We start from the raw sequence: 27,687 nt of genomic DNA, 5'->3' as shown, positions 1-27,687 counted from the left end.
TTATAAACAGTGCATACAAAAACTCAGAAGACACACGTAGGTTCACTGGTGGTTTTGGATAGTAAATAAGGTGCATATATTTGTGTTGTGTTCATCAGGACCTCTGTTCCTGTCACCATCACTACAACAAGCCACTTTACATCACGTTACTCTGACTTTGTTTACATCACAATAATAGAATTATGTAAAAAATGAAAAAATGATGGAATTCCACTTTAATACACAACACTAAACATTTTATTTGCATAATAGTCAAAAATCTTTACAAAACACAACACACACAAGACAAAAGCACATTTTTTCATCAAACACTACAGCTTACAATCAGGGGAGTAAAATTCAACCAAAAAAAAACAACATAGAGATTTCAGTTTCAAGTTCAAGCGGCTTTACTGTCATTTCGGCTGTATACAAGTACACAGTGAAATGAAGCAACATTCCTCCAGGACCAACACAGGAACACAAGCGCAAAACAATACACTATACAGAGTGCACACAATATAGTACAATAAATAAATACAAAAGACTTACAATAAATACAAAACAAAACAGGCAGGACGCAGAACTGAGAGCATGTGGAGCTGAAAGATGTAACATACTGTGACATATTAGCAGATAGCCTAGCATATATGAGCATAGCAGTTACTGAGGTGTGTTGGACAGGTGAACTGTCCAGGGTGTGTCCTGCCTGCCGCCCAGTGACCGCTGGGATTGGCTCCAGCACCCCCTGCGACCCTGAGGGAGAAGCGGCTTAGAAAATGTGTGTGTGTGTGTGTGTGTGTGTGTGTGTGTGTGTGTGTGTGTGTGTGTGTGTGTGTGTGTGTGTGTGAGTGAGTTACTGAGGTAGTAACGGAACAGCAATAGAATACAGTATTTGGTTGATACAGTATTCTAAAAGCTAACACTGTTAAGTAAAATGTGCACAAATGCAAGTAGTCAGATCTACAAGTTATATCAAATGATGTATTTCAGTGAAATGCTGCAATTATATTTAAATACAGTGAGTTAGTCTCATGTTGTTATGTGTATATGTGTGTGTGGGTCTGTATGGGTGTCCTTCAATTCAGTCCATGGGAGTTGTGGAGTTGTGAAAAGGAAGTTTCACAGGTTTCATCTTTCATTAGCACTGGTTACTGATCTATCTGTTTAGACGCTACTGAAAATGATTTTTTTAATGTGCCAAAGTATAAAAATATCACAGTGTGAAACCTGTTCTTTGCCAGAGATCCATTTTAGTGCAACGTACTATCAAAAAAACAAACAAAAACAAAACACAAGAACAAAACAAAATAAAAATATTTTTTTCTTTTTTTCCATATTTCTGAGACACAAACTGTAAACCTGTGTACATCAGTAGAGGGATAGACTGTGTCAGAGGGGCTCAAGCAGAAGGCCTTGCCTTTCAGATTGTACTGAACTGAGATTTACAGTTAAATTTAGCCAAAGTTGACACCAAGACACCAAGTTGTCGTTCACGGCTTGTCCACACATTTTCTTTTCTAATGCAGTTATCCACTGAACTTTTGTATTTTTCTATGACATTTGTGTTAATTGTTCTGTAAATGTATGTGAAAAATGATTGAAAGCAATAAGAATATATTCACACATTTGCAATTTTGTGTGAAATGTATTTTTGCAATTGAAAAAAATATATATTTTGATGACTTTACATCATTATTATTTTATTGTTTGTTCAATACTTTCCCATTACAATTTACATGTTTGTGAATTCTTTATCATTTTGTGAATTTACACATAATCCAACCTAAAAAAAATTAGATCTTCATTTAACTAAAAAAGAGAACCCAGTAAAACAAATAACACACAAGAGAATATTAATTTTTATTCATTTATTGAACTAAGTAAAATGTCTTTGCTGGTAAAAGTATGTGAAGCTCTGCTTTCAGGAGCGACTGTGAACTCCTTGAGCAGCAATGACTTCAACCAAATGGTTCCTATAACTGTTGATCAGCTCTACACATTGACCTGGAAAATCTTGGCCTGTTCCACCTTACAAGAACTGATTCAACTCTGTTATTGTTGGTACTGTCTTACTTGAATGCCACACCTTCATTCTGCTTCAGCATTTCTATAGGTTTAAAGTTTGGACTTTGACTCATTTATCTTCTTCTTCAACCATTCTCTGTAGACTAACTGGTGTTTTTATGCTTGTTGTCTTTCTGCAGGACCCACTTTCTGTTGAGGTTCAGTTCATGGATGGATGCTGGAACATTCTCCTATAGAATTTCTTGATAAAATCCAGTATTCATACTACCTCTGTCAAATGATAGCTAGCTGTCCTTATCCAATAGCAGCAAAACAGCAGCAAACCGTGATACTGCCACCACCATGTTTCACAGTTGGGATATGGTTCCTCTGCTGGAATGCAATGTTTTTACTATTCTTATTCAGTGTTTGCCTGATTGTGTATTCATGAACATTGACATTATTCAGACAAGTTTGCAGATTCTTAGATGTTAACCTGGGGTTCTTTGCGATCTTCCAGAATATTCTGGGATCATTTTTGTTAGGTGACCACTCCAGGGAACTGTAACCAACAAATTTCCTCCATTTGTACACAATCTGTCTGACAATGGATCAGTAGAAGTCCGAACCCATCAGAAATAGTTTTGGAACCTTTTCCAGCCTAAAGACTGTGGGCAAATAATTTTCCGATCTCATCTCTGAAATCTCATTTGACTGAGACATGACATGCACTGACAAATGTGTGTGGTAAAGACTTTGATAATGAAGACACAGACTGATGTTTTTTTAATAGGCTAGACAATTGATTAAACCTCCTGAGCCCAATTCTAAACTATACCAATCTGAAAATAGAGGTTGCCAACAAAAAACACTTAATGTTGGATCGCTTTGTTCAATAAAATGACAAACTATTTGATTATTTGTGTTATTTGTCTTATTAAGTCATCTTTATCTATTGTTATGACAAATAAAACTGTTCACATTTTAGGTCACGTTTGTGTGAAAATTCACAAAATAATAATAGGTTCACAAAACGTCAAGCAGCAGTGTGTATTTTGATGATGTCAGGAAGGTTAATCACTGCATAGAAAGGCAGTTAAAAGTGGTCTTATTTCTTCATTTCTGCCAAATGATCTCATTTCCACTTGTTATGGAAGTCTATTTTGCGTCTTTTGTCACGTTGTAGTAATGCAGTGTAATATGTGTGTAAGAGAGCGAGAGAGAAAGAGAGACTGTATGTGTATGTGTGCTCATATACCCTACTTAAGGAAGTGGTTTACCCAGCGCGTTGTCTCCGGAAACCCGTACCTCATGATGCACCAGCGTTAGTCTACAGACATATTATACCTGTTGCTAACACACACTTCTTAGGGAGCAGCAGTATGCCTCAGGAGTCTTTCTCAGACGCACTGGTTTTAACATGTACCCACGAGTTATTCTGAAAGGAACTTTATTTAAGAAATCCCAGCAAAAGAGAAGAACTTCACCATGCAATTACAAAGAAAGATTTTTTGTGCTGAACACTCAGGATTTGTCATATTCCGAACGTCGCCCTGGGGTGAGTATATGCAGATACAATACAATAGCATGTATCTTTGATGGAAGAAAACGCGATGTGTGACAGACCTATCTCTCCTTTATTAGTAGAAAATATATGATAGATTATATCTCTATTAATGGTGGAAAATATAGATGGCAGAACGCAGCAAATGTTTCTCCTTTGGTGGTTGAATAAAAGAAAGATACAATATTTTATATGATCATTTTAAACTGCAGAAAAACACATATACATACAACATGTCTGTGTTTACAGTAAAAAGTAAGAAGGCAGTGACTGTGACTTGTATATGATACATAATGATTTTATTTTTGATATTTTCTCAAAAGTTGACAGCTGTAATATTACGTCTATTAAGTGAATAATTATGACCCAGAGAACATTCAGCTGATGCAATACATTTAATGTCACCTCAGAAAAAGCCTGTTTTGAAAGGCTGCATTGAGCTTTCCCGGATCAAATGCGTGGAGATTGTGCGCAGTGATGTTCCAATACCTTGTGAATTCAAGTATCCTTTCCAGGTGAGAGTGCTGTAAATTTCAGCTTGACATTTGACACCTGAAAACTTAGTTTTACAGTCATTAGTGATCATTCTGGAGCGCCATCCATTAAAAACGTCTTGGCTGTTTGAGAAAAATAAACCACTGCTTTTTGCTGTGTTTACAGGTTGTCTATGAGAACTACTATCTTTACATGTTTGCACCAGACAATGACAACCGGCTGAAGTGGGTCAGAGCTCTTAAAGAGGGTGAGCAGCTGTTTCAGACTGCGGTGAAAAGGACGTGCAGAGACATGCCTAGTCACTGTGGCCAAAATATCAATGTTTCATTTCATGTTCAGTGTCTGACCTGCTCCACTATTATGCTTTTTTGTTTATCTTGTGAAGAAACAAAATGCAACAAGCTCTCGTTGACCTACCATCCTGATTTCTGGGGAGATGGACGATGGCGGTGTTGCCACCAGACAGAAAAGTTGGCGCTGGGCTGCAGTGAATACTTCCCCAGTGGAACTGGTACTTTGTTGCGTTTTTACTCATTGTTTTCCATTGAATTATAAAAAAAACCTGCTTAGAACATCAGACACTATAGACAACTACAGAACTATAGAGAAATAACGAATACATGTTTGTGAGGGTCGTTTATCATTCATTTTTAACATTAACAACGCTTATCTTTGCAAAAAGCGGATGTTCTCTGAAATCACTTTTTTTTTTCTCCCCACAGCATCTAAAAAACCACTCCCTCCAACACCAGATCCACAGGTTCGTTAAAACATTCAAATTATCGGCTTTAATGTAACAAGACAATTTTATTTGTTTGTCTATAGCCATTCTGCTATAAAATCTCTTTAATGCAGTGAAGGGTGTCATAGAAATTCACTTGTCCTCATGTTTTTAAACCCCACTCCGTAGTGTTTATTTTCCTCCAGATAATGTTCTCTGTTTTTACTCTGAAAAAATGTATGGTATATTCATATGTTTACTATAGATGTTTCCTGAGAAGCATACGGAGATCCTGGCTCATATAAAAGCATTTCTGAGAGTTCATTTTGTTTGTTTGGCTGTCCCTACAGCGGCGATTCTCCAGCTCACAGGAGATGATTGTAGTGGCTCTAAAGAATTTCACTCCTCAAGAAGAATCAGACATCCCTCTGCACAAAGACGAGGAGTATGTTGTCATTGACAGTTCACAACTCAACTGGTGGACTGTGCGGGATAAAGATGGGTAAATATCCAGCGTTTGTTTCTCTGTTCATTTTTTCTAAAGCTGTGGAGATCTAATCAGCTGAAGAAAGACCCTTGATGAAGCTGCATACTACACATATGGTCTCTAACGAAGGCTTAAACATCAACAGAGTAGAAACTTTTACACCTTATCCAAGCTACCTTAATCCAAATCATACACTCAGACTCATCAGCAGGGTTTAGTTATTGTGAATTTAACTGGAAGAAAACATTGACAATTGATAACTGAGATGAGAAAATGAAGAAACCTATGGTGTTTTTCTAGAATGAATGTCAAAAAATGTCATTCTGAAATATATATTACTACGCAATGCAGTAAACACACTGTGCCAATACAAAGAAAATTACGGTAAAAATTAAGTTATTAATATCTTGATCAGAAGAGCAGCACACCTGATTTTATTTAAGGAAGGATTGATTAGATACGCTACATATTGGATGGAAGCTATAAATACTGGACTTGCTCAAGGAGAGCTTTGGAAACTTTGGTTGAGTTTAATGATGCACATAAAATCACAATGCACTGCATATGTTTGTATTGATTCTAATGTTGGTGTTTTTCGCAGATAAATAGCTTTACATCTAATTTTCTCAGGTGCCTAAGACGTTTGTACAGACCTGTACATGCACTGTTTTGTTTATATTAGAAGACTTGAACACAGTAATATAAGTTTAATAGAAGTCTTTTGTACTGCATTACAGTAGTCATATGATCATCTGGTAACTGGAGTAAGATTAATATAAGAAAATATATCACTGTGATCCACATTAAGGTGTGACTTGGTGGTTCAGCTGTATATCTGTACCCACTGTTATCAAATGACCTCCGATATCTTGGGGGTGGGTTTACTCAGAAATACATAGATTTCAAACAGATGTCCCTCAGAATGTTATAGAATGAGTAGATCTTTTACAGGCTTATATTATTAAAACATTTTACTGAATTTTGAAGTATAGACATGACGGAAGATAGAATGTGAGGTCAGTTACTTTAAATGTCTCCTGAATAAGCTATTAACTGTTGGATTTTGAAGAAGTTTCAACCAATTTATCAGTCATACAAGATTCTGATTATTATCATAATTCTCTGTATTAGTCTGTATTCTGTTATCTGATTAGTTACTACTTTGTAGGGCCTGATTTGTAGCTGAGGAGTTTTGGCTCTCTGTTCTTTGGCACTTTATTGGGTGTGAAAGATGGCGATCAATGACAGCAGCACTGTAAAGCTTTTACTGCGTCCTTCACTGTACAATCGTCTGTTTTGCAGTAGAACCACATAGAGCTGTCTTAGGCTATGAGAGTGATTTCACACTGAGATCCGACACCTCCCAGACTTCTGTGAGGCAGTAAGGGCTGATTTGCTAAAATAAAAATTTTAAAAAGTAAAATATATTTTATGTATATCACTGCTGTGATATGGAGTTTTCCATCACAGTGCATTTGTTATGTGTTTATTTATTTTAATAGGGCTTTAAAGATAATCAGATTTCACAGAAGAGTAGCCCAGTCAAGGCCAAAAACACCAAAAGGATCTACGTTTTATGTTTAACCTTAAATCACAATTTAAGATTCACACTGACAACATATATCTTTAATATTTTGTTTTAAAAACACGTTTTCAAAAGCCAGTTTTTATCTTTCAAAAACAGAATATACACAAAGATGACATCTGCAATATGTGGATGTGGTCTTGCATTTTGTATAATTTCTTCAGTGATGAGAAAAGAAAAGCTCTGTCTGTAGGTTAGAAGAAGATATTTGGTCAGGAACTGTTTGGTAAAAGGGTTTTTGTTTGACAACCATTACACCATTCTGTCTCTGCTGTGTAGTGACCATTTGCTCTGTCACTGATGTGATATGTAGCTTTCCACTGCAGAACGTTTGTTGTATGTTTGGCTATTTTAATAGGGTTTTCAATATAATTCACAGAACAATGGGTCAGCCAAGGCCAAAAACACCAAAAGAAATATAAATCTTCTGTTTGATGGCACACACAATTTAAGATTGGCATCAAAATCCTCGAGAGGACTACGCTTTTTGAATGCTGTGATCTGTTTGCCATGAAATTATTAACCTCAGATTAAACCAGTGCTTTAAATTACATCGTCAAATCAAATCAGCATCAGTAGGAAAAAAATCGCTGATTGTGAAGGAGGCAAAAGGACATTGGAAGTGAGATAAAAGTGGAGAGTCCTATAGAGTTAGTCATTTGGTCATTTATGTGGTTACATCACATGGCCGCAGCTCAATGCATTTAGGCATGTAGAGGTGGTCAAGACAATTTGCTGAAGTGCAGACCGAGCATCAGAATGGGGGAAGAAAGGGGATTTAAGGGACTTTGAACGTGGCATGGATGTTGGTGCCAGACGGGCTGGTATTTCAGAAACTGCTGATCTACTGGGATTTTCACGCACAACCATCTCTAGGGTTTACAGAGAACGGTCCGAAAAAGAGAAAATATCCAGTGAGCGGTCAGTTGTGTGGATGAAAATACCTTGTTGATGTGAGAGGTCAGAGGAGAATGGGCAGACTGGTTCGAGATGATAGAAAGGCAACAGCAACTCCAATAACCAACCAAAATCTCTGAGGAATGTTTCCAACACCTTGTTGAAAGTAGCCATGAAGAATTAAGGCAGTTCTGAAGGCAAAAGGGGGTCCAACCTTTTACTAGCAAGGGGTACCTAATAAAGTGGCCAGTGAGTGTGTATCATGGCTGTTGCAACAAAGCCTTATATATCAAAAATAGCAACTTTACAGGAGAAAGAAAAAATATGTGTAAAACACTGAATGAAAGTTAATGGAACAACAAATTTTCCAAGTAAATTTGGAGCATTTCTATTGTTCCATTCTCCAGGACGTTTTAACACAATACAAAGGGCATGTGGCAATTTTAAACACTGTAAAAATGTAAAAATGACAAAGTTTGTTATTTGTTGTAAGGTTTTGTGCAATGATTATATGATGTTTTTATCTTCACAAGTTTTCTTTGTTATGACATATGTCATAAATATGGTTAATACCAGTCATGTCAGTTGTTTAAAATGTATATATAATATGCATACAATCTATCTATCTATCTATCTATCTATCTATCTATCTATCTGTCTGTCTGTCTGTCTGTCTGTCTGTCTGTCTGTCTATCTATCTATCTATCTATCTATCTATCTATCTATCTATCTATCTGTCTCTCATTTTTTTTTCTCATTTTTTTTTCAGAAATGTTGGAAATGTTCCTTGCATCTACATTACAGAGAAATTGACAAACAGCATTGAGAAATATGAGTAAGTTATTTGTCAATTGTATTTATGTATCAGTTAAATAATCTTTCTAACACCAGATATTTTCCTCATGACTCACAATCACATATGGACTAGATCATAAACCTGCTCCCTCGTTTGTCTTTATTCCTATAGATGGTACAACAAAGACATAACCCGGGCCGAGGCTGAGGAGTTGCTGATGAAGGAGGTAAAAATGCTACACACAAACTGCATGTCAGAATCTTACTGTCGTGTAATTTCAGATTGCCATGGCAAACTTGTTGGACTGAAAGTGTGTGATGCCTTGCTGAGTAAAACATGTTGCATCCAAAATACGTTTTCACAGTTTGGGGCTTTGCAGTGTTCTGGTTCTCTGCAAAGCTGCAGTTTGTTGCAGCTGCAGTGCGTGCACATAGATTTCAAACAGAGATCCAAACCCTTTAAACCAGTGCGGCTGCGATATTTCCTGTCACGACCGTATTGCATGCTAGGAGGTTTTTCAAATGTACATGTAAAAGTTACAGTTTTACTGCTTCAACTTGGCCCCTCATTGCCCTCTTAGCAGAGGTGGGTAAATAACTAGTTACACTTAGTTCTACATTGAGTTCAAATGACTTACATGTAGTTGAGAAAACCTGAATCGATTTGTATTTTTTAGAGTGTTTTCAAATTATTTCACTTTCTATCCAAATATGTTAATGAAGTAATCTACTTTTTACATACTTGCTACTATTTAGTCAGGAGCACATTCATTCTGCTTTGAGTTTTATTTAATGTAAAGTTTGCTACATCTGCACAGCTTTCACATTGGAGCTTAAGCGTTTTATCTTAGACCAAGAGTGCATCCAAAAGAGAACAGCAGTTCTATGAGATTTAGAAGTTTCACTGCAGTTCTATTTGTTTCTCAATAATAAAGCAGGTTTAGACATTTTGTTTTGTATTTCTTCTCAAGTTCTTTTTTGGAAAGGTACAGAGTGAGTTTGGGCTACTAAACCCTCCTTTCATGATAAGGATGATCATGTTAAAATGTGTGTTTTACCTAAATTCTTATACAAAGAATATGTCAGAAAAATGTCATCAAAAACATAAATGTATGTGTTCTTATGCCTTATGTTGCTAGAACAAGGAAGGAGCCTTCATGGTGCGCGACTCTCGGCAAGCAGGAGTCTACACAGTGTCTGTGTTTACCAAAGCACCCGGGTAAACTCCTAAACTCCATCTGATAATTTACATATATATATATATATATATATACCGTACTGTGCAAAAGTTTTAGGCATCTAAGCAAACTTTTAAACAATTTACCTCAGCAGTGATTTTATCACAATATACATTAGAATACAGTCATATTCATAATTGAAATAAACATAAAAACAATAAAAAGTAACGCAAATTTCTGGTGTCCATATTTTTCCTTGACACCTTCACAGCCACCACAGAGACTGTGGTGTACATGTGTGTACATTATTAATTAATATTCTATACATTTTGTTTTCTCAGCAAATAAACACATACTACACAAATAAATAGATTTTGCAAACGTGTCTTGGGCGCCTAAGAGCAAGCAAGCAAAATTTATTTATATAGCATTTTTACAACAGGTGTTGTCACAAAGCAGCTTTACAGGACAATCAGTATTACAGAGAGAAAAGAAAAGAAAATCTGGGTCCAAGCACCCATGAGCAAGCCAGCAGCGACGGTGGCAAGGAAAAACTCCCTAAAAGAGGAAGACTAAGACTAAGACTAAGACTCTCGCACACCACTGTGTGTGTGTGTGTGTGTGTGTGTGTGTGTGTGTGTGTGTGTGTGTGTGTATATATATATATATATATATATGTGTGTGTGTGTGTGTGTGTGTGTGTGTGTGTGTGTGTGCGTGCGCGTGTGTGTGTGTGTGTGTGTGTGTGTGTGTGTGTATTGTACTATTTGGAATTCTGTATTTTCATTTGTTTTGTTTCCAGTCAAAACAGCCATTAAGTACAAACAATTAATTTTTCAGCATTAGTAAAAAAGCTGAGGCCTCAACAAGTAGAAGTCATATAACTTATTTCATTTATCTAATTTTTACATCTTCCACTCTTTTTCGGAAACTTGCTTTCAGTTTTTCTAAGACAATCTACAGGGATGTTTTTCCACACCTTCACAGTTCGATCTTAGACGTTTGTTGCATTTTCTTCTCAAAACTAAATAACTCCAAACACATTCAGTGCTTTGATAATAATGTTTTGATGTTCTCATGTGTCCATGGGGTCATTATCTTACTGTAAAATGCATTTATTCCTAATTTGTAATGCATGAAAAATTGTGCATGCTTGAAGTCAAAACTCCAGATGTTGTTATACTTCACTAAACTTGCACGGATGCTCCAGCGTTCTTGACTGATGGTAGCGGATGAGGTTCAAAGTGTCTTTTATTGCTCTGGCAGCATGCAAACTGCTTTCTGTTACTTCCAAATTCACATTTAAATTTCACATTTAGGCTCATCAGTCCATAAAACCTCCACATCATAGATGTTCAGTTCTGGTGTTTCCTTTCTTTTTATCACAGTGGAATGATGGACTGTTTCGGTGGTCTAGCAGGTCTCGCTAATCATTTTTGAACTTCAGGTTTGGAATCTCTTTTTTCAGTTATACTTCCTTTTTCGCCAATTTTTAGCCATTTTAGATGCACATGAGTAAGAAATCTGAAAGGCAGCTGAGGTGTGTTTGAGCAGTTGTGGGATGTCAAGTCAAGTCAAAGTTTTTTTATACAGTGCTTTTTACAACAGGCATTGTCACAAAGCAGCTTTACAGAAAAATCTGCACCCATAGCATGGCAATGGCGAGAGTGGCAAGGGAAAAACTCGCTCAAAAGGGGAACCCATCCTGCTCTGATTGCTCTGAATAGCAAAACAATAACACAAGAGCGATGTATTTTTTTAAAGTGCTATATGATTTCACATCATGGGAACAGCTTTTGTTGGGGGGACACAGCTATAATTTATTGGTTTTAAGGTTGGAAGGATAGAAGAGTTAAAGTATCAGCAGGTGTACAAAAGTAAAGAGTGGACAAATTAAATACTCATAGATTTGATTTGCTTCTGTTAAATATGTTCCCTGCTTTTTTTTCTGATGATAAAAAGGATGACTTGTACCTAATGGCCGTGTGATTGTAAATGAAACAAATGAAGGGCTTTTACACAATAGCTTCCTCGCTTCTCTGCACTGTGCTTTCACACTCTGTTATAATGACTTTAATGTAATTATCTTGCTGCATGTTGATTTTCTGCAGGTCAAATGGGGAGAAGTATCCGCGGGTCAAACATTATAAGATCAGAGAGTCGGAGAGTGAAGATAGGCAATATTATCTGGCACAAAAATACTTGTTCAGCACCATCCCCGAGCTCATCCATTATCACCAGCACAATGCAGCAGGTAAGCTGTAGTTCTGAAAATACTATAAATGCTTATTGGATAGAGAAGCATACATAGATGGATCTATAATCAACCTACTCACTACTGGATTTGAGTGAAAAGCCATATAATTAGGTAGTGTGGTTATATATTAAAAGGAAATTTTTCAGATTTTTTTTAATGTCTGTATATTTCAGTGATTGAGATGTAAGCAGTGTCATTCACAGTGGTCCGAAATGAAATGGTGCATTGTAGAGAAATTTCCTGGCTCAGATTTCTTTACAGTAGTGATAATATGACCCAGGAGTGGCAATGTCTACAATGCAAATATAGCCATTTTATTTACTACCTAAAACAACCAGTAAACTTACACTGGTCTTCCGAGTATTATAGAATGATGGTGATTAAACAGTGGTAAATACATTTTTTTAAAAAACGTACTTTGTGTTGCCTTACAACACCCTTAAGGCACCCCTCCAAGTTATTGTGCTTTATTAAAGACTGTAGTTGGCCAAAACAGAATTTCGTCTAAAAATTCACTCTGAGCCTCACTATGTCCTCCTTCCTAGGCCATCAGCGTTAGACTGAGGTCTTCCTGAACGATGCATAAACCAAAGTCCTTATAGGAAAGTCTGTTCACTCAGTGGACATCTTTGCACAGCTGCCAGGCAGTTATTTCCAGCCATACAAAACCAGGGGCCATATTATAGAAATTTCCTATCTTTTCATCTTATCTTAAGATCTGACAGGTCAAGATAAGTTTTTTCACAAATTCCTATTACAGAAGCAAATCTTATGTTAATTTAGGAATCTTATCTTACACCATCTAATCTTTAGTTAGGGAATCTTAACCTATTCAATCGCAGTTGAATATAAACTGTTATGGCTGTTACCTAGTAACCGACCATGCGTGCACAGCTGAAACATGAACACATATCAAAAAGATCAAGTTAGCCAGACATCCGTTACTGATGTAAAAAAAGGTCCAACAAAACGAAAGCATCATAAACTTGAAGTTAAGAATATTGTTTCTATTGTAGATTGAAGCCAGTACAGCTCATCAAACCATGATGTTGGGGTTGTGGATCTGCCGCAAATGAATCATAGCATCATGTCTAAATCAGAAATAGCCCACACATGAATGTGTGTTGTGTTCTTGTCACCATGGCAGGTTTGATAACCAGGCTGCGGCACTGTGTCTCCCGAGACAGAGCGAGTTCTCCCAGGATTGTGGAGATCACATCAGGTCAGGAGCCAAACAGCAGTGATATGTTATTCACTGCAGTATTTCTTACTAATTCAAGACTTGATGGTGTATCTGCTTTTGCTAATTTAACAACTATAAAACAGACATAGTTATAATCATCCTGCTCTACCAGAAAATTGACTGTGATTAAGCTGCCTGTCAAACCTTTGTGGTTCCTAGCTTTTCAAAATGTTTTTAATAAATAAGCTTTTTTGTCTGTTTGTAATAACATCAGTAAGATAACATGCTAAAAATTGTGTTCAATACTAAAACTGATGGAACAACTGACAAGTACTCAGAAGCAAAGGCATGGTTTACACCTTTGTAGAGAAAATTTCAGGTAGCGCTTCAGGTGGTCTCTAATGAGCTTTAAAAATGATCATACATACAGACAGAGGAGTAGTGTAACTATAGAGGTCCTTGGTAAATGACTACAATATAGGCAGACTTCTGTAACTGACCAAGGCCCATAAAGTGCCCAAGTGTAGAGGTTGTATATTTCTGTGTCTCTGCTTTCCAGAAAAGTGGGAGGTTGACCCAGAGGACCTAATTCTTGGGGATGAGCTGGGCAGTGGGAACTTTGGCCTAGTCTGGAAAGGCCTCTGGTGTGACAAGAAAGTGGCTGTAAAGACTGTTCGTGAGGACGCCATGACAGAAGAGGAGTTTAAAGAGGAGGCTCAGGTCATGATGTAAGTGTGGGTTTCTCTGCTTATTTAACTATGCATTCATCATTTCTAATGCATAGAAGACTTAACCCCAAAGGACACATCTGATTTCCGTCCTCAAATGAAGCCATTAAAATCATCCTCATGGCCTCATTATGTGGCACCATGACTTGCGAGTACAACCAGTTAGCCAGTTAACCAGTTCACCATGACTTCCTGTGCACCAGGAAACTGTCCCACCCCAAGCTGGTGCAGTTGTATGGTGTGTGCATGCAACGCTCCCCCTTATACTTGGTTTTCGAGTTCTTGGAAAATGGCTGCCTGACGGACTTCCTGCGCTCCAGAAGAAGTTCTTTCTCACAGGAGGCTCTGCTGGGGATGTGCCTGGACGTGAGTGAGGCAATGGCTTACCTGGAGAGCTCCAATTTCATTCACCGAGATCTGGTAAAGTTTCACTTTCTTACTCCATCAGTTTTGTTTTACGTTCCCTCAACTTCATAAAATAATAGAAAGCCTGTTGACTCAGAACACACTTATAATAGGAGCCAACAGGCAGTCCATTGTCTTCTATTGTAAGTTTGTTCTGAGTCAGTGTTTTCTGTTCCGTTTTTTTTTTTAAGAAGCTCTATAGCAAAATGTGTTAAAATTGTCCATGATAATCAATCGCATGCTACACATGCAGCAGACAGAGATTTGGGTGAACAACTGGTTGAAAGAACTGTTAATCAAAAGCTTTCTATGGTACCAAAAGTGCTTCTTCTATGGCACTGCGCCGTTTTAGGATGAGTAGGCAATATGACAGTAACTTAACATAGTAAACATGATCAATTTTGTTAGACTGACGAACAATATGCTTCTCTGCACATAAGGACATTGTCAGTGCTTAAAGAGTACTGACCAAGAGCAGGTTTCATTAAGAATACACACAGTTAGTCCTAATCAATTGCCTTTAGTGTAATGCAGTACTCAGAATCACTGTATCCAGGTTTGAGGACAGTTTTTAATTATAGCACTTCTTGTACATTGTGTTAGTGTGTCAAAATATCACAATACGTATCACTTGTCATGAAAATGTCTAGGTGTTGTGATGATATTGTCACTCATTCCTATTTGGAATGCTTTTTGAATCTTTTTTTTTTAAATCCATTGTTCCAAATCCTTGCTGCCTTCCAGGCTGCAAGAAACTGCCTGGTTTCAGAAACGCTTGTGGTGAAAGTCTCAGATTTTGGAATGACCAGGTAAGAAAACATGCTTCATCCAGCATAATACTCCTTCTCACTAAGCACACGCTGCTTTCTCAGACACCCGAAATGTGCATCTCTGCTTGACCCCGCAGGTTCGTTCTGGATGACCAGTACACCAGCTCTGAAGGCACCAAATTCTCTGTAAAGTGGTCAGCTCCAGAGGTGGTCAAATACAAGAAGTTCAGCAGCAAGTCAGATGTTTGGTCATTCGGTGAGAATACAATGATGACAACATTTCATGTTGTACAGTGCATAAAAATAAAAAAAGAATAAGAAAAACATTACAATACATATCAGGAGTAATATTTAATTTCATTTTGTTTGGCCTTGAATATCTTTTACATGTTCGGTACTCACAAATAGTCTTGAGACACTCCCTAAATATCACATATGTCTGGTTTATACAGCTATCATTTATTCATTCATGTCTATCAAAAAGTTGTAGCACGCAACAATTACAACCTGAATTAATAACTGAAACTCAAAATGATCTTGGCAAGTAAAAGGAAGCACTGTGTCTTTCCTTTATGTACGTTAGTATTTCGAATTTTATTTTGGTCCGCATTTTGCTGCATGTTCCTTCTTTTGGATTTGATGATAGCCTAAAGACTTGAGTGCATGAGTTTGTACAACTGATGTACAACCAGATTTATTGGATGTTCTCTTTTGGATGGTCAGAGCAGGGAGGGCTTTAAACACTCAGGCTTTTGAATTCGTCTCACTCTTCTATCTTAATACATTTTTATTTCAGATGTAATTTTCACTGTATTTGTAAAGACATTTAATCATTACCAAGAAACAGTTTCATGTTTCAAGATTTCTAAAGCAAGAGCTTTTCAGAATTGAGGCAGCAACTACACGTTTGCGTTTGAAACTCTCTGGTTTAAACATGTATGTAAAGGATAAGTCTCCCTTAACTCAACCTTTTCTTTTTGAATAAAATGGGAGGATTAGGTGACAGTGTTCTACCTGGCTACTGTTCAATTGGACCCAAATTACTGACTAATAAGTTCTAATATAGCTGAAATTATTTATTTTTGAATACAGTAAAGCAAAACTTACTAACAAAATACATGAACAAATGAAATAATTCTAAAAACATAATATCATGATGCATATTGTAAATATGCCTTGAAGTATTGTGATGTAATATGTTTGCCATATTGCCCACCCCTAATAGGAGCCAAAAAAAAATGATGATATGATAGGGTATTCCAAGACTACTTTTGTTCTATATGTAAAGGCTTGTTTTTAGGGGTGTAAATAGGACATTATTTCATAAATTATAAAAGGTCCAATTTCATTGAATTGATTATTTTGGTATGATTCAGATTGTGAAAACACAAATGCAACTGGATATCACTGCTGTCAAAAGCAAAACAAATATCTCCAAAATTTTACAGGAGTGGGCAAAAACATTCTTTATTTTCAATGTATATGTATTTGTATTTATATGCAATGTAATTTCATTTCTACTAGTCCAATCACCATGAAATTCCCATGCAAAGGACAGCTGGCTTATTCAAATGATGGAGAAAAAAAAGACAAAAATGGAAATGCATTTTTTTTCTTTAGACAGTGATGACATACACCAAGCACCACATGATCTTTTTAAGACAAATTAAATGTATCATTGTCTTCTATGACTTTAAATTAATACTTATATTTCTTCTATTACTTTTAAGCTTAATCATCTGTGTGTAAAGCACTTTGAGCTGCCACTGGTATGAAAATGCTCTATAAATAAAGATACTGCTATGAGATGATATTATTATTATTATTGTTATTATTATTTTGGCTGAAAATTAGTGCACTAAATCTTATCGTAATCGACTGTAATCTGTTCTAATATTACCAAGTCAATGCAGTTGAATTGCCAACTTCAGATACATTTTCACACCATACTCATCAGCAGTGCTGTGTTACAATAACAAGATTACATAGCAGAAACCTTACTTACAGCTTTTTGCTGTCTTTCCTGGCTCAGGCGTGCTGATGTGGGAGGTGTACAGTGAGGGCCGAATGCCGTATGAGTGTCGCAGTAATATGGAGGTGGTGGACTCTCTGATTGCTGGACAAAGACTGCTGCAGCCTCGCCTCTGTCCAGAAACTGTCTACCAGCTGATGCAGTGGTGTTGGAAAGAGGTGAGTGAGGGAAGTTCAACGGCATAATTGTGCTGCACCACCATAAATGATTCTTTACAAACAGTTTACTGGCGTGAATTTGTTAAGATCTTCTTGAATAGCATAAAGTCATCATTGGACAAAAATTATCTCATAACCAAATTTGATCCTAAAATGGTAAAATTTTACAGGAGAAGGAAAAAACAGTCTTAACTTTATATTTGAAATAATTTATATTCAACCCAGATGGATAAGCAGCTTAGACAATGTGCGTGTGTGTGTGTGTGTGTGTGTGTGTGTGTGTGTGTGTGTGAGTAAGAATTATATTCAGAGCAATTTTGGACCATTTCTATTGTTCAATTTCTTATGCAATCTGGACACATTTCAAAGGGTGTTTGGAATTTTTAAACTATGTAAAAACATAGAAGGTTTTGTTCCACCAGCAACATAATCAACATTGCACAAAATGAATATATATGCGACTAATATACTGGAAAACCTGTTTGTTTTGTTAACAAATGACAAACAAAACAAGACAAGTGTACACTACACATGCACTAAATATCATTTTCTCTAACAGAAAGCTGAAGACAGACCATCCTTTGCCCTGCTCCTGCATGAACTGGCCTCTCTGGCAGACTGCTGATCCCTGGATCATCTCAGCATTCACACATAACTGTACAGTTTCTACCAGTTTATTTATTTGTACATTTTATTTATTTACTGCACATATTTCTACAAGGTGCGGCCTTTATCTGAGAAAACAACCTGCATGAATGATTCTTTTGTAACTGCAATAAAAATCTCCTTTTCTCCTTTAGGGGGCATACACAAGCCATTTAATACCAGAGTTAGAGCTTCAGCACCTGAAATAATACATTGCTCTCATAGGCATTTCTCTGAGAAATCCATCACGTAAAGTTGCATCTTATCATCACATTCTGGTTAACTGGCTTTCTGTGTTTATGTATGAAATGCAGTTTATGTTTTTTATGTTTATGTATAAAATGCAGTTTCAATAAAAATAAAATGAACAAAAAACCACAAACCAGATACCTGATCTGAAATGCACGCATAGCTTTAAGGACCCCAAACGGTATTTTTAACCCTTGGAAAACATTAGTGAAGGTCTTTAGTTTATTTATTTCATAAATGTTTCACCCCCTCTAGACTTACTGTTGTTCTTAATCTGAAAACATCATAATATGACTATAATAACAAACAACGTAGACTTATTAGCTACAAAACATGTATATAATGTAGTTATGAGAACAAGAAACTAAAGTGTGGGTCCATATACAGGCCCTTAAAGGGGAATTTCACTAATTCTCTGAATTTCTGCATAATGAAGTGTTTAAGATGAGGGAAAAAAAGTCATTCAGAGGAGTTTGAGGTGAAGTGGTCTGTTCTAGAGAAGCTTACTGAATCTAAATTGTTGACAGGGGTGGTGATAGGAAGTGTTTAATTTGTCTCAAAGCCTCCTAACAGAAAGTTATTTCATGAAATGTTTATGAACACATTGTTGGATGCCTGAAAATTTGTTTTATGATAGATTTTGAACTGAAATGTACTTTTTAATATCATTTTTCACAATTCATGGAGGACTGGTACATGCAGGGTGTTGTGTGGCAAAACAGCCCCCAAAGAAAACTTATTTTTAGCAGATTTACCTCTATTTAACCATTCTCTTTGTTACATACAAGAAGGCATGTAAGTTCTCTGGTACTTTTGGATAATAAATAGAATGGCTATCTTTGTGTGTTAGATGTTGCAAACTCTAGTTCCTATCGCCACCACTATGAAGAAATCTGAGTTGGCAGGTTCCTCTACAGTGAACCATTATTCATCAAACCACTCTGAATACAATGAAAACAATATTTGCTCTGGAGAAAAACATTTTTAGTACATCAAACTGATGCTAAGCTCTTTTTGTGGAGAAGGCCAGAAGAAGAATCCCAACCAGACAGCAATTATAATACTGTAATAGATAGAAACGTCAAAGTCTGAGTTTGCTTTTCTTACAGTGCTGTCGGTAGGCTTGTGTTCATGAAAGGGACCAGTAGAATTGGGCTGATCAATGTGACAACATATTGTTTTCATAATAACTTTACACCATATTATGTTACAATATACTTTGCTGAGTACCCTGTGGATGTCGTCAGTACTTCTATGACACGGATCAACTGCATGTTTGACTACAAAGAGAGCATCACTAGGTCTGTTTAACTGGATAGTTGAATACTGATCACTGTATTTATAGGCACAACTAGTTATTTTTATCTGTTGTCTACTATATAATGTATCAGAAAAATTAAATGTAGTGACGTTTTTTTAAATATTGTGATATAATATTTATGCCATATCGCTCCAACTCAGAAGTGTACATATTGGATGCCAACCTGCAGGCAAACAAACTGAAATACAACCCCAATTCCAATGAAGTTGGGACGTTGTGTAAAACATCAATAAAAACAGAATACGATGACTTGCAAATCCTTTTCAACCTATATTCAATTGAATACACTACAAAGACAAGTTTTACACAACGTCCCAACTTCATTGGAATTGGGGTTGTACATCAGTCACTTTGACAAGAAGGAAATGCCAAAGCCACTTGGTTTGACTTTTAGTTTCCAACCAAAATGAATATTTTTAGGATTGTCACTAATTTTGAAATGCTGTTTGCAGCCACTGTATGATTATATACACAGAAACGGTCCTGGGGCATTTTAGAGAGCATGATGTCCAGGGAAATGGACATGCTTTCCTTACAGACTGTGGATGAAAAGCCTTGATGGAGGAAAAAAAAACTCCTCACATGCCTCCTTGGTTACTGTGACAACAGCACAGGCCGAACACACACACACACACACACACACACACACACAGCCTGCCAATGCTCACCGTGTATTAAACAGCCCAGAGCACTAAATATGCTAGAACTCACTTTATATTTTATTTAATGTGTTTCCTGTTGGTTATCCACTCTATTGTGTACTAATAGACCTGCATAAAAAATTCAAACTGACAGTTTTCCTCTTTAACTTTCAGTATTGTCTAAACTTTTTCAATGCTTGGTGGAACCAGTTGCGACCAAAGCAACAGGGCTGGTTTAGACCAAATCACATTAATTATTTCACTGATACTGTAACTTGTGTTCTTTTAACCATATTTCGACCTAGTTTTCAACATTTCTACATTATTCAATCATGGTAAAAACAACGTCATTCAGAGTGGTCTGGTGTGAAATGGTACATTGTTACCAACGCAAAATTATTTGCAAAGTTGCTGACAGGAACCAGGGGACAATGTCTACAATTCAAATACAATACATTTATTTTACTACCCTAAACAAACAGTGTATCTAAATATGTCCTCTGAGCTTTTGTATGCAATGCTGATGATGGCAAAACTGAAAAATAAGACTTCTTTGGGTATTATTTTTTTGGGGTATTGGGTAAAAATACCTTTTACATGACGTTTTATTGCAAAACTGTCATTAAACAATGTCTTAGACATCAGACAGGGTATTTGTACCCATTTCATGTAATAACCTTATGTGAGGGAGTTTTCCAAGGCATTAAATGCTTCAGACATCTGGTTCCTAGCAGCACCACTGTGAACAATCCTGACATGCCACTCAAAACTCTGAATGACTTAGATTAAATGAACAATTATGCAGGATTTTTGAAAAGTTGCTGGAACTCCTCCTTTAACTATAAGTGATGAATATATAATTTTTCATTTTTTTAACATTGAATCTGTGTTTAATCATTATTCAAAACAATCTGTTAACCTATCTCAGGAATGATATTTCATTTTTCCGTTTCTTTGCTGACACAGCTTAAAGGGCCCATATACTACATTTCCCATGTATTTTTTCCCCTGAGGTCCACTTTTAACATTTGTGAGATTTTATGTACCTAATCATAATTCATCATAATTCATTTTACATGGCCCTTTTCCAACCTCGCCTTATGCCATATAATTAAACGGCTTGGTTTTGGTGCTGTGCAAAGATTGAAATATGTAAATGACCTCTGTTCTGCTGAATATATGTAAATGTGTTGCTGTTCATGACACTGTTCATGTTGCTGTTTCATCACAAAAACAATACAATTAAAACAAGCTTGTTTTGCAGCTTAGTTTCCATATGTAGACTGTATGAACTGAGATGTCAGTGGTATTTTTTTAAAATTTAGCCATTTTTACATACTACATCAAACTCTTTTGATAAAAAAAGCTAGAGAAATGAAGTTTTCCATGATATGGTGTCTTTAAATGGCTATAGGTAACAGAAAATGTGGTTACCTAGCATTCATGCTAATGGTTTGAGGACATTATAATGATTAACATTTTTTATAAATATCTGAGTAACAGGGTTTAACTTTGATAGTGACTGTCAGTCAGTATCAAAATATCATTAATAATAAAAAAAAAAACAGAACAAGGAAACTTAGTTATTTCCATGATCTTAAGGAAATTCAGACATTTCCTGATGAAAATATTTCATTAGGTGACCATGTAGAGTGAATGTTGCTGTAGGCTAAAATGTACATTTTCATAACTATAATGAATGACTCATGAAAAAAGGAGCAAGCATGGCGTTTTAAATGGATTTACTATGGAAGCCTGTTTTTCATTATAATGAGAAAGTTTCTCACAATTATGACTTAATATATCATAATTATGTCGCGCTATCTCATAATTGCAACGTACTATGTCGTAATAACGATTTAGGCCTACGTTCACACAATTATGACTTACTTTCTCGCAATTATGACTTAACATCTCATAATTATGAGGACATGTTCTCATTATTATGAGACACTAAGTCATTATTATGTCATACTATATGGCCTTTTTTCTTTCAAGTGGCGGAAATGGGCTTCTATAACTTACACATTAAAGCAGAAATAAACCGATTGTGAAGTATTTTATAAGGTTTATCTTTCAGGGTAAAGTGCGGTTACAACAAGCATAAATACTGTTTACTATAGACCGGTTATCTTATTTAGCTATCTATACTTCACACATAAAATAATCATTATTTACCTTCACATATAATTATTGTGAAGGACACTTTGATTAGTTTTAAACGTCTTTTGCACTTACTTCTAGTAGATATTTGTAAATGTACATCAGTGTGACACAAACAGCCCCAAGTGTTGGAATCACCGGTGTAGCTCATCATGGCTGTCTGTCTTTGTCTAAACACGACTTAACGATATTTCCACACGTTTTGCTGATGAAGGCCAGTATTTGACACTCGGACAACCACAAGACAGAAAACTCGATGACTCAGAGGTAAACGGGGGCGAGGAGCCGGCGAGAGCCTTCGAATGGGTCGTGGTCGCTTTAAGGAAATGCACTTGCAGCCATTTTCTGCTCTTTGTGTGGGGTGGATTAGCGGAGAGGACGGGACTGTACTGAGAGCATCAGTCGCAGGATACCGAGGGAAGTGGCACCCTTCCCCGGTTTGTTCGTACGCCGTGCTGCGCTGGCTTGTCCGTTCATTTTCGTGCGGACATGAGATTTGCAGGTATGCCCTCGTTTGAGCGTTTGGACAGGAGGAGATGATGGAGGTAGCTCGACTCGACGGGAGGGGACTGAACCTGCTAGCGGTGTAACGCTGAGCCCGATGCGCCGTCATTTTATCACTGAGAGGAACAGCAGCGGCTGCTCCCCGACCGCTCGTTGCTGTAGCTCACTGTTTAATTCGACGTTACAGCGACGTTATTTCTGTAAACGTTTCTCAGGTTTGTGACTGTAGCTAACATGGAGGCTCTCGCTTGCACCATCCATTCGGCGGTGGCTCGCTGCCTCACTGATAGCATCCTTCCCCGTTATGGGTGGGGTGAGGGGAGGACTGGCGTCAGAGCCGTGATGCGAAAGGCTGCTATTTATCTTGTTTTTTCACTCTGGTTATGTTGCTTTCGACTCTCTGTTTTCATTTATTTGCATTATTAAATCTAAGAACGAGCATAAATGTTATTTCTGTCATCTGTGCGCCCGATATGGAAAGTACCTGAGTGTGGGCTGACGGTTGCTACTGTTGCTAGGCTAGAGCTTCCGAGCTAACGGACTGTTGTCTTAATGGTTTGGATTTCAGCTCGGATCTCGATCTGTTTTACATCTAAAAATGTTTTTTTTTCTAGTCTTGCACTTACGGGCTAAACGTTCTGACTCCCTATCAGGTCCTTATGCACGCTGTGAGACTGTTGGAGTAGGTAACCTAGTGGTGAAAATAGAAATCATATGGCCAAATAACCTGACCAAACGGAAGGAATCAAACTGTTTTCTTTTTTTGTTTGAACTCAAGTATAGCTGCTGGTATAGGTACCCCATTGGTCCACTGTTAATACCAGCTCTTCTGAGCTGTATGCCATGCTTCAGTATTACCAGTGTAGTGCAGCTTCCACCCCTCAGCCTCCATTACCGACATATTGAGAAATTAATGACATTTCAACAAGTTACCAGCTGGTCATCAACTGCCTGACTGTGCCTTGAGCTCAGAATACGAATAAGCTGCTTGTTAGTCATCGGTCATCATTCACTGTAGCCTACTTGTCTGCAGCCTCAGTGTAATTTCATAGCCTAAAGGAAATCCATCATAAATCAGTGATGTAATCCTATCCAGTTCGTAGACGATGTTGAAGAAATACTGCCATATATACTGAAGGAACAGCAGACAGTATTGTGTCCAGCAGTGCCACATTTTGTCTAAGGAAACGCAGTTCCTCTAATGGACCTCCAGGCTAGGATTTTCATCTGAGAGATTAATGTCCTATGTGCCAGTCTCATTGAATTGCATGACCCAAACATGTCAAACTATGTGCCTTGTGATCTCCCAGTGCTCTCCTGCTCCTCCACTGCCATCCAAACTGTTCCTTATGTCAGTTGCTGGAGGTGAGCATGCAAAGCAGGGGAGAGGATGGCTGTTCTTCCATGATAAAGCCTTAATGATGGAGATAAGTGAGGCCTGCAGCTTCAGGGAAACAAATGCATTTCTGTACTTGCTCAGTACCATTGCTTGAGTCTCTTTTCTGGGCTCATGCTGGAGTTTGCTCTCAAATTCCTAACAGTGCCCTTCTGTGTTATCTAGATGACTTCTGAGGAAAGGCCGGTTAAAATCAAATGCAGTGGATTTGTTGTGCCCTGCCTTCTCGCCTGATGGTACGCTCTAATCTCTAATTAGAGTTTAGTCGTACTACACATTACAGTTTATAGCTTCCTAGCCTATTTAAAGGGTGGTGTATTTGAGGAGCAAATATGTGTGTATTCAGGTCACTGGTTCTGGCTTTGTCAGGCTCACATAACATATAGGAATGTGGGCTGAGCTCAGCCTCGGTTCTTTGTGCTGAGAGATTGCCAGCAGTGTGGGAAAGATGACATTGGCCTCATCAATATCAGACTCATCCTCTGTCTGTGTTTCTGTGTCTTTCTCTGTTTGTAATTCTGTCTGTCTTCGTAGAGCACACAGCACACACAGCCGTGTCTACGGTGTCTGCTACTAAGGGTTCAGGTATTTGTTGCATTTCTTTTTGGAAAAATGGAGAGAATGCACAGACCTTGTCAGGACTGTATAATGTGAAAGTTTTGTGCATCATTGCGGGTACGTATGGTAGTATGATATACTTTGCTATTCCGGAGTGCCTTAATGTGAGCGTGTTGCCAAGGACCTGTTGTTAAGGACATTACTGAGGCAAAGATGGTGTGGCTTTTGTTGTCAGATATGCTAGGCTGATGCTAACTTTAAACAGCTCAAATCAATTTCTCAGACAAACGAACATGTTGGCACATCATCCAGCGAAAACTCAAAATCACATGTAGAAGACAGTGAGTCTATATCAGCATCCAGTGTTGTACTGGTTTGCTGTAGCTTTGGCGCATTAGCTTTCAACACAAAAGCCATTTTGAATTTATTACCAAATCCTTTTATGAATTCCAATAAATTCAGTTATTGAACTGTCAAAAAGCTAAAGCTACTAAAACATGCTTAAGATTACATCTCATCTGTCTTTCACTGTGAACATTTAAACTCATTTTTCTTGGATAATGAGGCCATTTTAGAAGAAGCTACAGGCCTGCAGGGCCTGAAATACAACTGAATTGATGACGCTGAAAAGCACTTATTGTAAAGTAACACTTTAGTGTAAAGTGTTGTGCTTTCTGTTCTACAGGCAGTTGCTTATTTCACACCATTACGTGTGAGTGAGCCATCACAGCGGAGTGACTTGGCGAGATATATGTGTCAGGAAGCCCCACCTTCTATGGGGACATACATTTAGCTGTTAGCATGCTCTCTGACATGTGTATGACCCTTAGACTGCTTTCATGAGGTTTTAGTGTTATTACTGTGTCTTCCGGATGGAATAGTCTGCCTTTAGACAAATAAGATCAGTGTTATTGTTGTTAGAGTATGATGTAGGATGTTTAATCAGCCATATTTCTTCACTGAAACCAGATGAAGCTGAAATCACCAAAACAAATAGATCAAGCCAGATTCAGCACACTGCTAAAGTGGTGACAGGTTGTGCAATAAACTAACAGACTTATGTAGTGTTTTGCGCTGTTTTCCGAAGCCTTTACTGGTAGGTTGTTTAGTAGGGGTGCACTGATCATGAATGTGCTGGGTTTGTCTGGTGGCTGCTCTATTTGGCCAATTTTTATTAGTCTTTTTTTAACCCACAGCTTACACTACGAGAGGTGAACGAACACACCTAAATTTGATGTGATGCAATCCTGTAAGAAATCTAGCTTGAAGAAATCTGCACACTTGTGATGTTGTTAGCTGTGTGTTTCGTCCTGTGGGGTAGGAGAGTGTTTGAGTAGTTTGAATCATTATAGCTTTCTTTTAGATGCTTGTCTTAAATGAAATGTGACGTTCACAGATTGCTCATTTTAAAGTTTAGCAGTGGCCTTTAGCAAGGGCCTTTTTTACTCTGCACATTCAAACACAAGAACGGACTCAAACTGTAATGAACTGAAATAATATAGTGTAGCTTTTCTGCATCACACAAATGTCTACAGTTGCACAACATCGTCTGTAGAGTCCTATTATATATTATTCTATGTCAGTTGTGAAAATATGAGCAGAAGCACTCAGTCAGGGGAGACTAGCTATCTCATGGCCTCCTTACAAAGTATTTCGAAAAATCACTGTTAACATAGAACATTCTAGCTTATATCTCGGTGTATTTATTGGTCTTATTGGTAATAGTTCTAGGTGTCTATGTTCGCCTGAAAGAACAAAGAGTTCTCTTAATTGTCATTGGCACAGACAGAGTAAAATGCCCTTGAGTATCATTAGGTCCTGTTGCCAGTCTTATGCAGCTAAAAACCATGAAACTGGAACCTTCAGTACTGGACCACCGGTCAATAGAAAAAATTGCATTCCAACTTTCTGGTGCATTCTGTGCAGTGAAAACGGCATATACTGCAAAATTGGATATGTATCAACTAGGGCTGGGCATTCCAGCTAGTTTTGACATATGAGTATCAGCAAGGGTCATTGTATGAGTAATTTGTTAACTGCAGGGAAGAAAAATTGACTTTGTCGAAATGACTGTAAGTCTGTGGGCTTACCATTTCAGCTGACAGAACTTTTCAGTTTCATTATTCAAAAATAGCCAAAGACAATCGGTGGTTTTCATATCAGATGAGTAACACACACCACCTTAGCAAACACAGCTAACCACTATAACACTGGATGCTGGTGAGGCCTTGTTTTCTTCTTACACATGGTCTTTTCTCCACAATGGTTGGTGTGTTCACCTTTCTAACATCAGCTAGAATAACTTATTTAGCCATGTTAGCTATAAGGCTGCACTACCTCTGACTTGTCAGTCACATGCTTTACAGTGCATTCATCACAACGCACTCACATTTTGATTTGGTCCTTTTCGCCCTTTTCATTCGGATTTTAAAAAATTTACTTCTTTGGAAATGAGAGTAAATGTGCCACATGCAGTCCTGTTAAGACATAAAGAACTAGCCTTTCACTGAGTTGTTGGTCTGTCTTCTTGTGATGAAGTGTAACGAACAGCCAGAGAGGGATTTCTGCGTTTAAATTCTAGCACCTTCAGTGGTTAACCAAGCACCCGAGCGTATATCCCTAGTATATACCGATGCTTTACTTTTTGTTGTTTGTTTTGGGGTGTTGTACCATCTCTAGTCTTAGGGTTAGTGTTAAGTTTAAGTTTTCGGATGAAGTTTAGGTTTGCATTAGATAGTGATAGGATCTGTTATTTTCAGCCTAAAGTTCAGTTGCATTTGATCTGGTTCAGTGTTAGTAAGTTGATCATCTACACTGGACCATCAAAATATAGCAGTTAGCTAAGGGCTGGTTCTTAGCTGAACCCAATACAAGTCTAACTATTATTGAAAAGCATCTAAATATGTTGCATCTGTGTCACTTAAAGCCCTTTCGAAATGATTGTGCTGAAGCAGTTCTTGGATACCCGA

At 37.4% G+C, this 27,687-nt stretch overlaps 2 protein-coding genes across 3 annotated transcripts in view; both read left to right on the top strand.

The window, feature by feature from the left end:
* The first annotated feature begins 3,327 nt into the window (after positions 1 to 3,327).
* Positions 3,328 to 18,284, top strand: itk (IL2 inducible T cell kinase). Its single transcript, XM_017698353.2, has 17 exons — positions 3,328 to 3,544; positions 3,961 to 4,065; positions 4,211 to 4,292; positions 4,431 to 4,556; positions 4,768 to 4,805; positions 5,117 to 5,268; positions 8,505 to 8,570; positions 8,703 to 8,757; positions 9,670 to 9,749; positions 11,820 to 11,962; positions 13,113 to 13,187; positions 13,708 to 13,876; positions 14,080 to 14,296; positions 15,026 to 15,090; positions 15,189 to 15,307; positions 17,084 to 17,241; positions 17,801 to 18,284. Exons 1-17 carry the CDS (start codon positions 3,407 to 3,409, stop codon positions 17,864 to 17,866), a joined length of 1,854 nt encoding a protein of 617 aa, XP_017553842.1. The 5' UTR covers positions 3,328 to 3,406; the 3' UTR covers positions 17,867 to 18,284.
* A 4,302-nt stretch (positions 18,285 to 22,586) lies between these two features.
* The window catches only part of cyfip2 (cytoplasmic FMR1 interacting protein 2), a 37,214-nt gene continuing 32,113 nt past the window's right edge, over positions 22,587 to 27,687 (top strand). For both annotated transcript variants that reach the window (XM_017698351.2, XM_017698352.2), the window contains exon 1: positions 22,587 to 22,762. The gene's annotated coding sequence lies outside the window, so the exon portion shown is untranslated. The remainder of the gene's footprint in view (positions 22,763 to 27,687) is intronic.

This window comes from Pygocentrus nattereri, chromosome 8, assembly GCF_015220715.1.
Source record: "Pygocentrus nattereri isolate fPygNat1 chromosome 8, fPygNat1.pri, whole genome shotgun sequence".
Classification (NCBI taxonomy): Eukaryota; Metazoa; Chordata; class Actinopteri; order Characiformes; family Serrasalmidae; genus Pygocentrus; species Pygocentrus nattereri.
This window is presented reverse-complemented; position numbering and strand designations above follow the sequence as displayed.

Bases quoted from the DNA above. Each gene is read 5' to 3' on its own strand.
- itk (XM_017698353.2), top strand. From the start codon at position 3,407: ATGTACCCACGAGTTATTCTGAAAGGAACTTTATTTAAGAAATCCCAG. The intron at 13,877-14,079 runs GTAAGTGTGGGT...CCTGTGCACCAG, and splicing joins GAGGAGGCTCAGGTCATGAT to GAAACTGTCCCACCCCAAGC. The intron at 15,091-15,188 runs GTAAGAAAACAT...TTGACCCCGCAG, and splicing joins TCAGATTTTGGAATGACCAG to GTTCGTTCTGGATGACCAGT.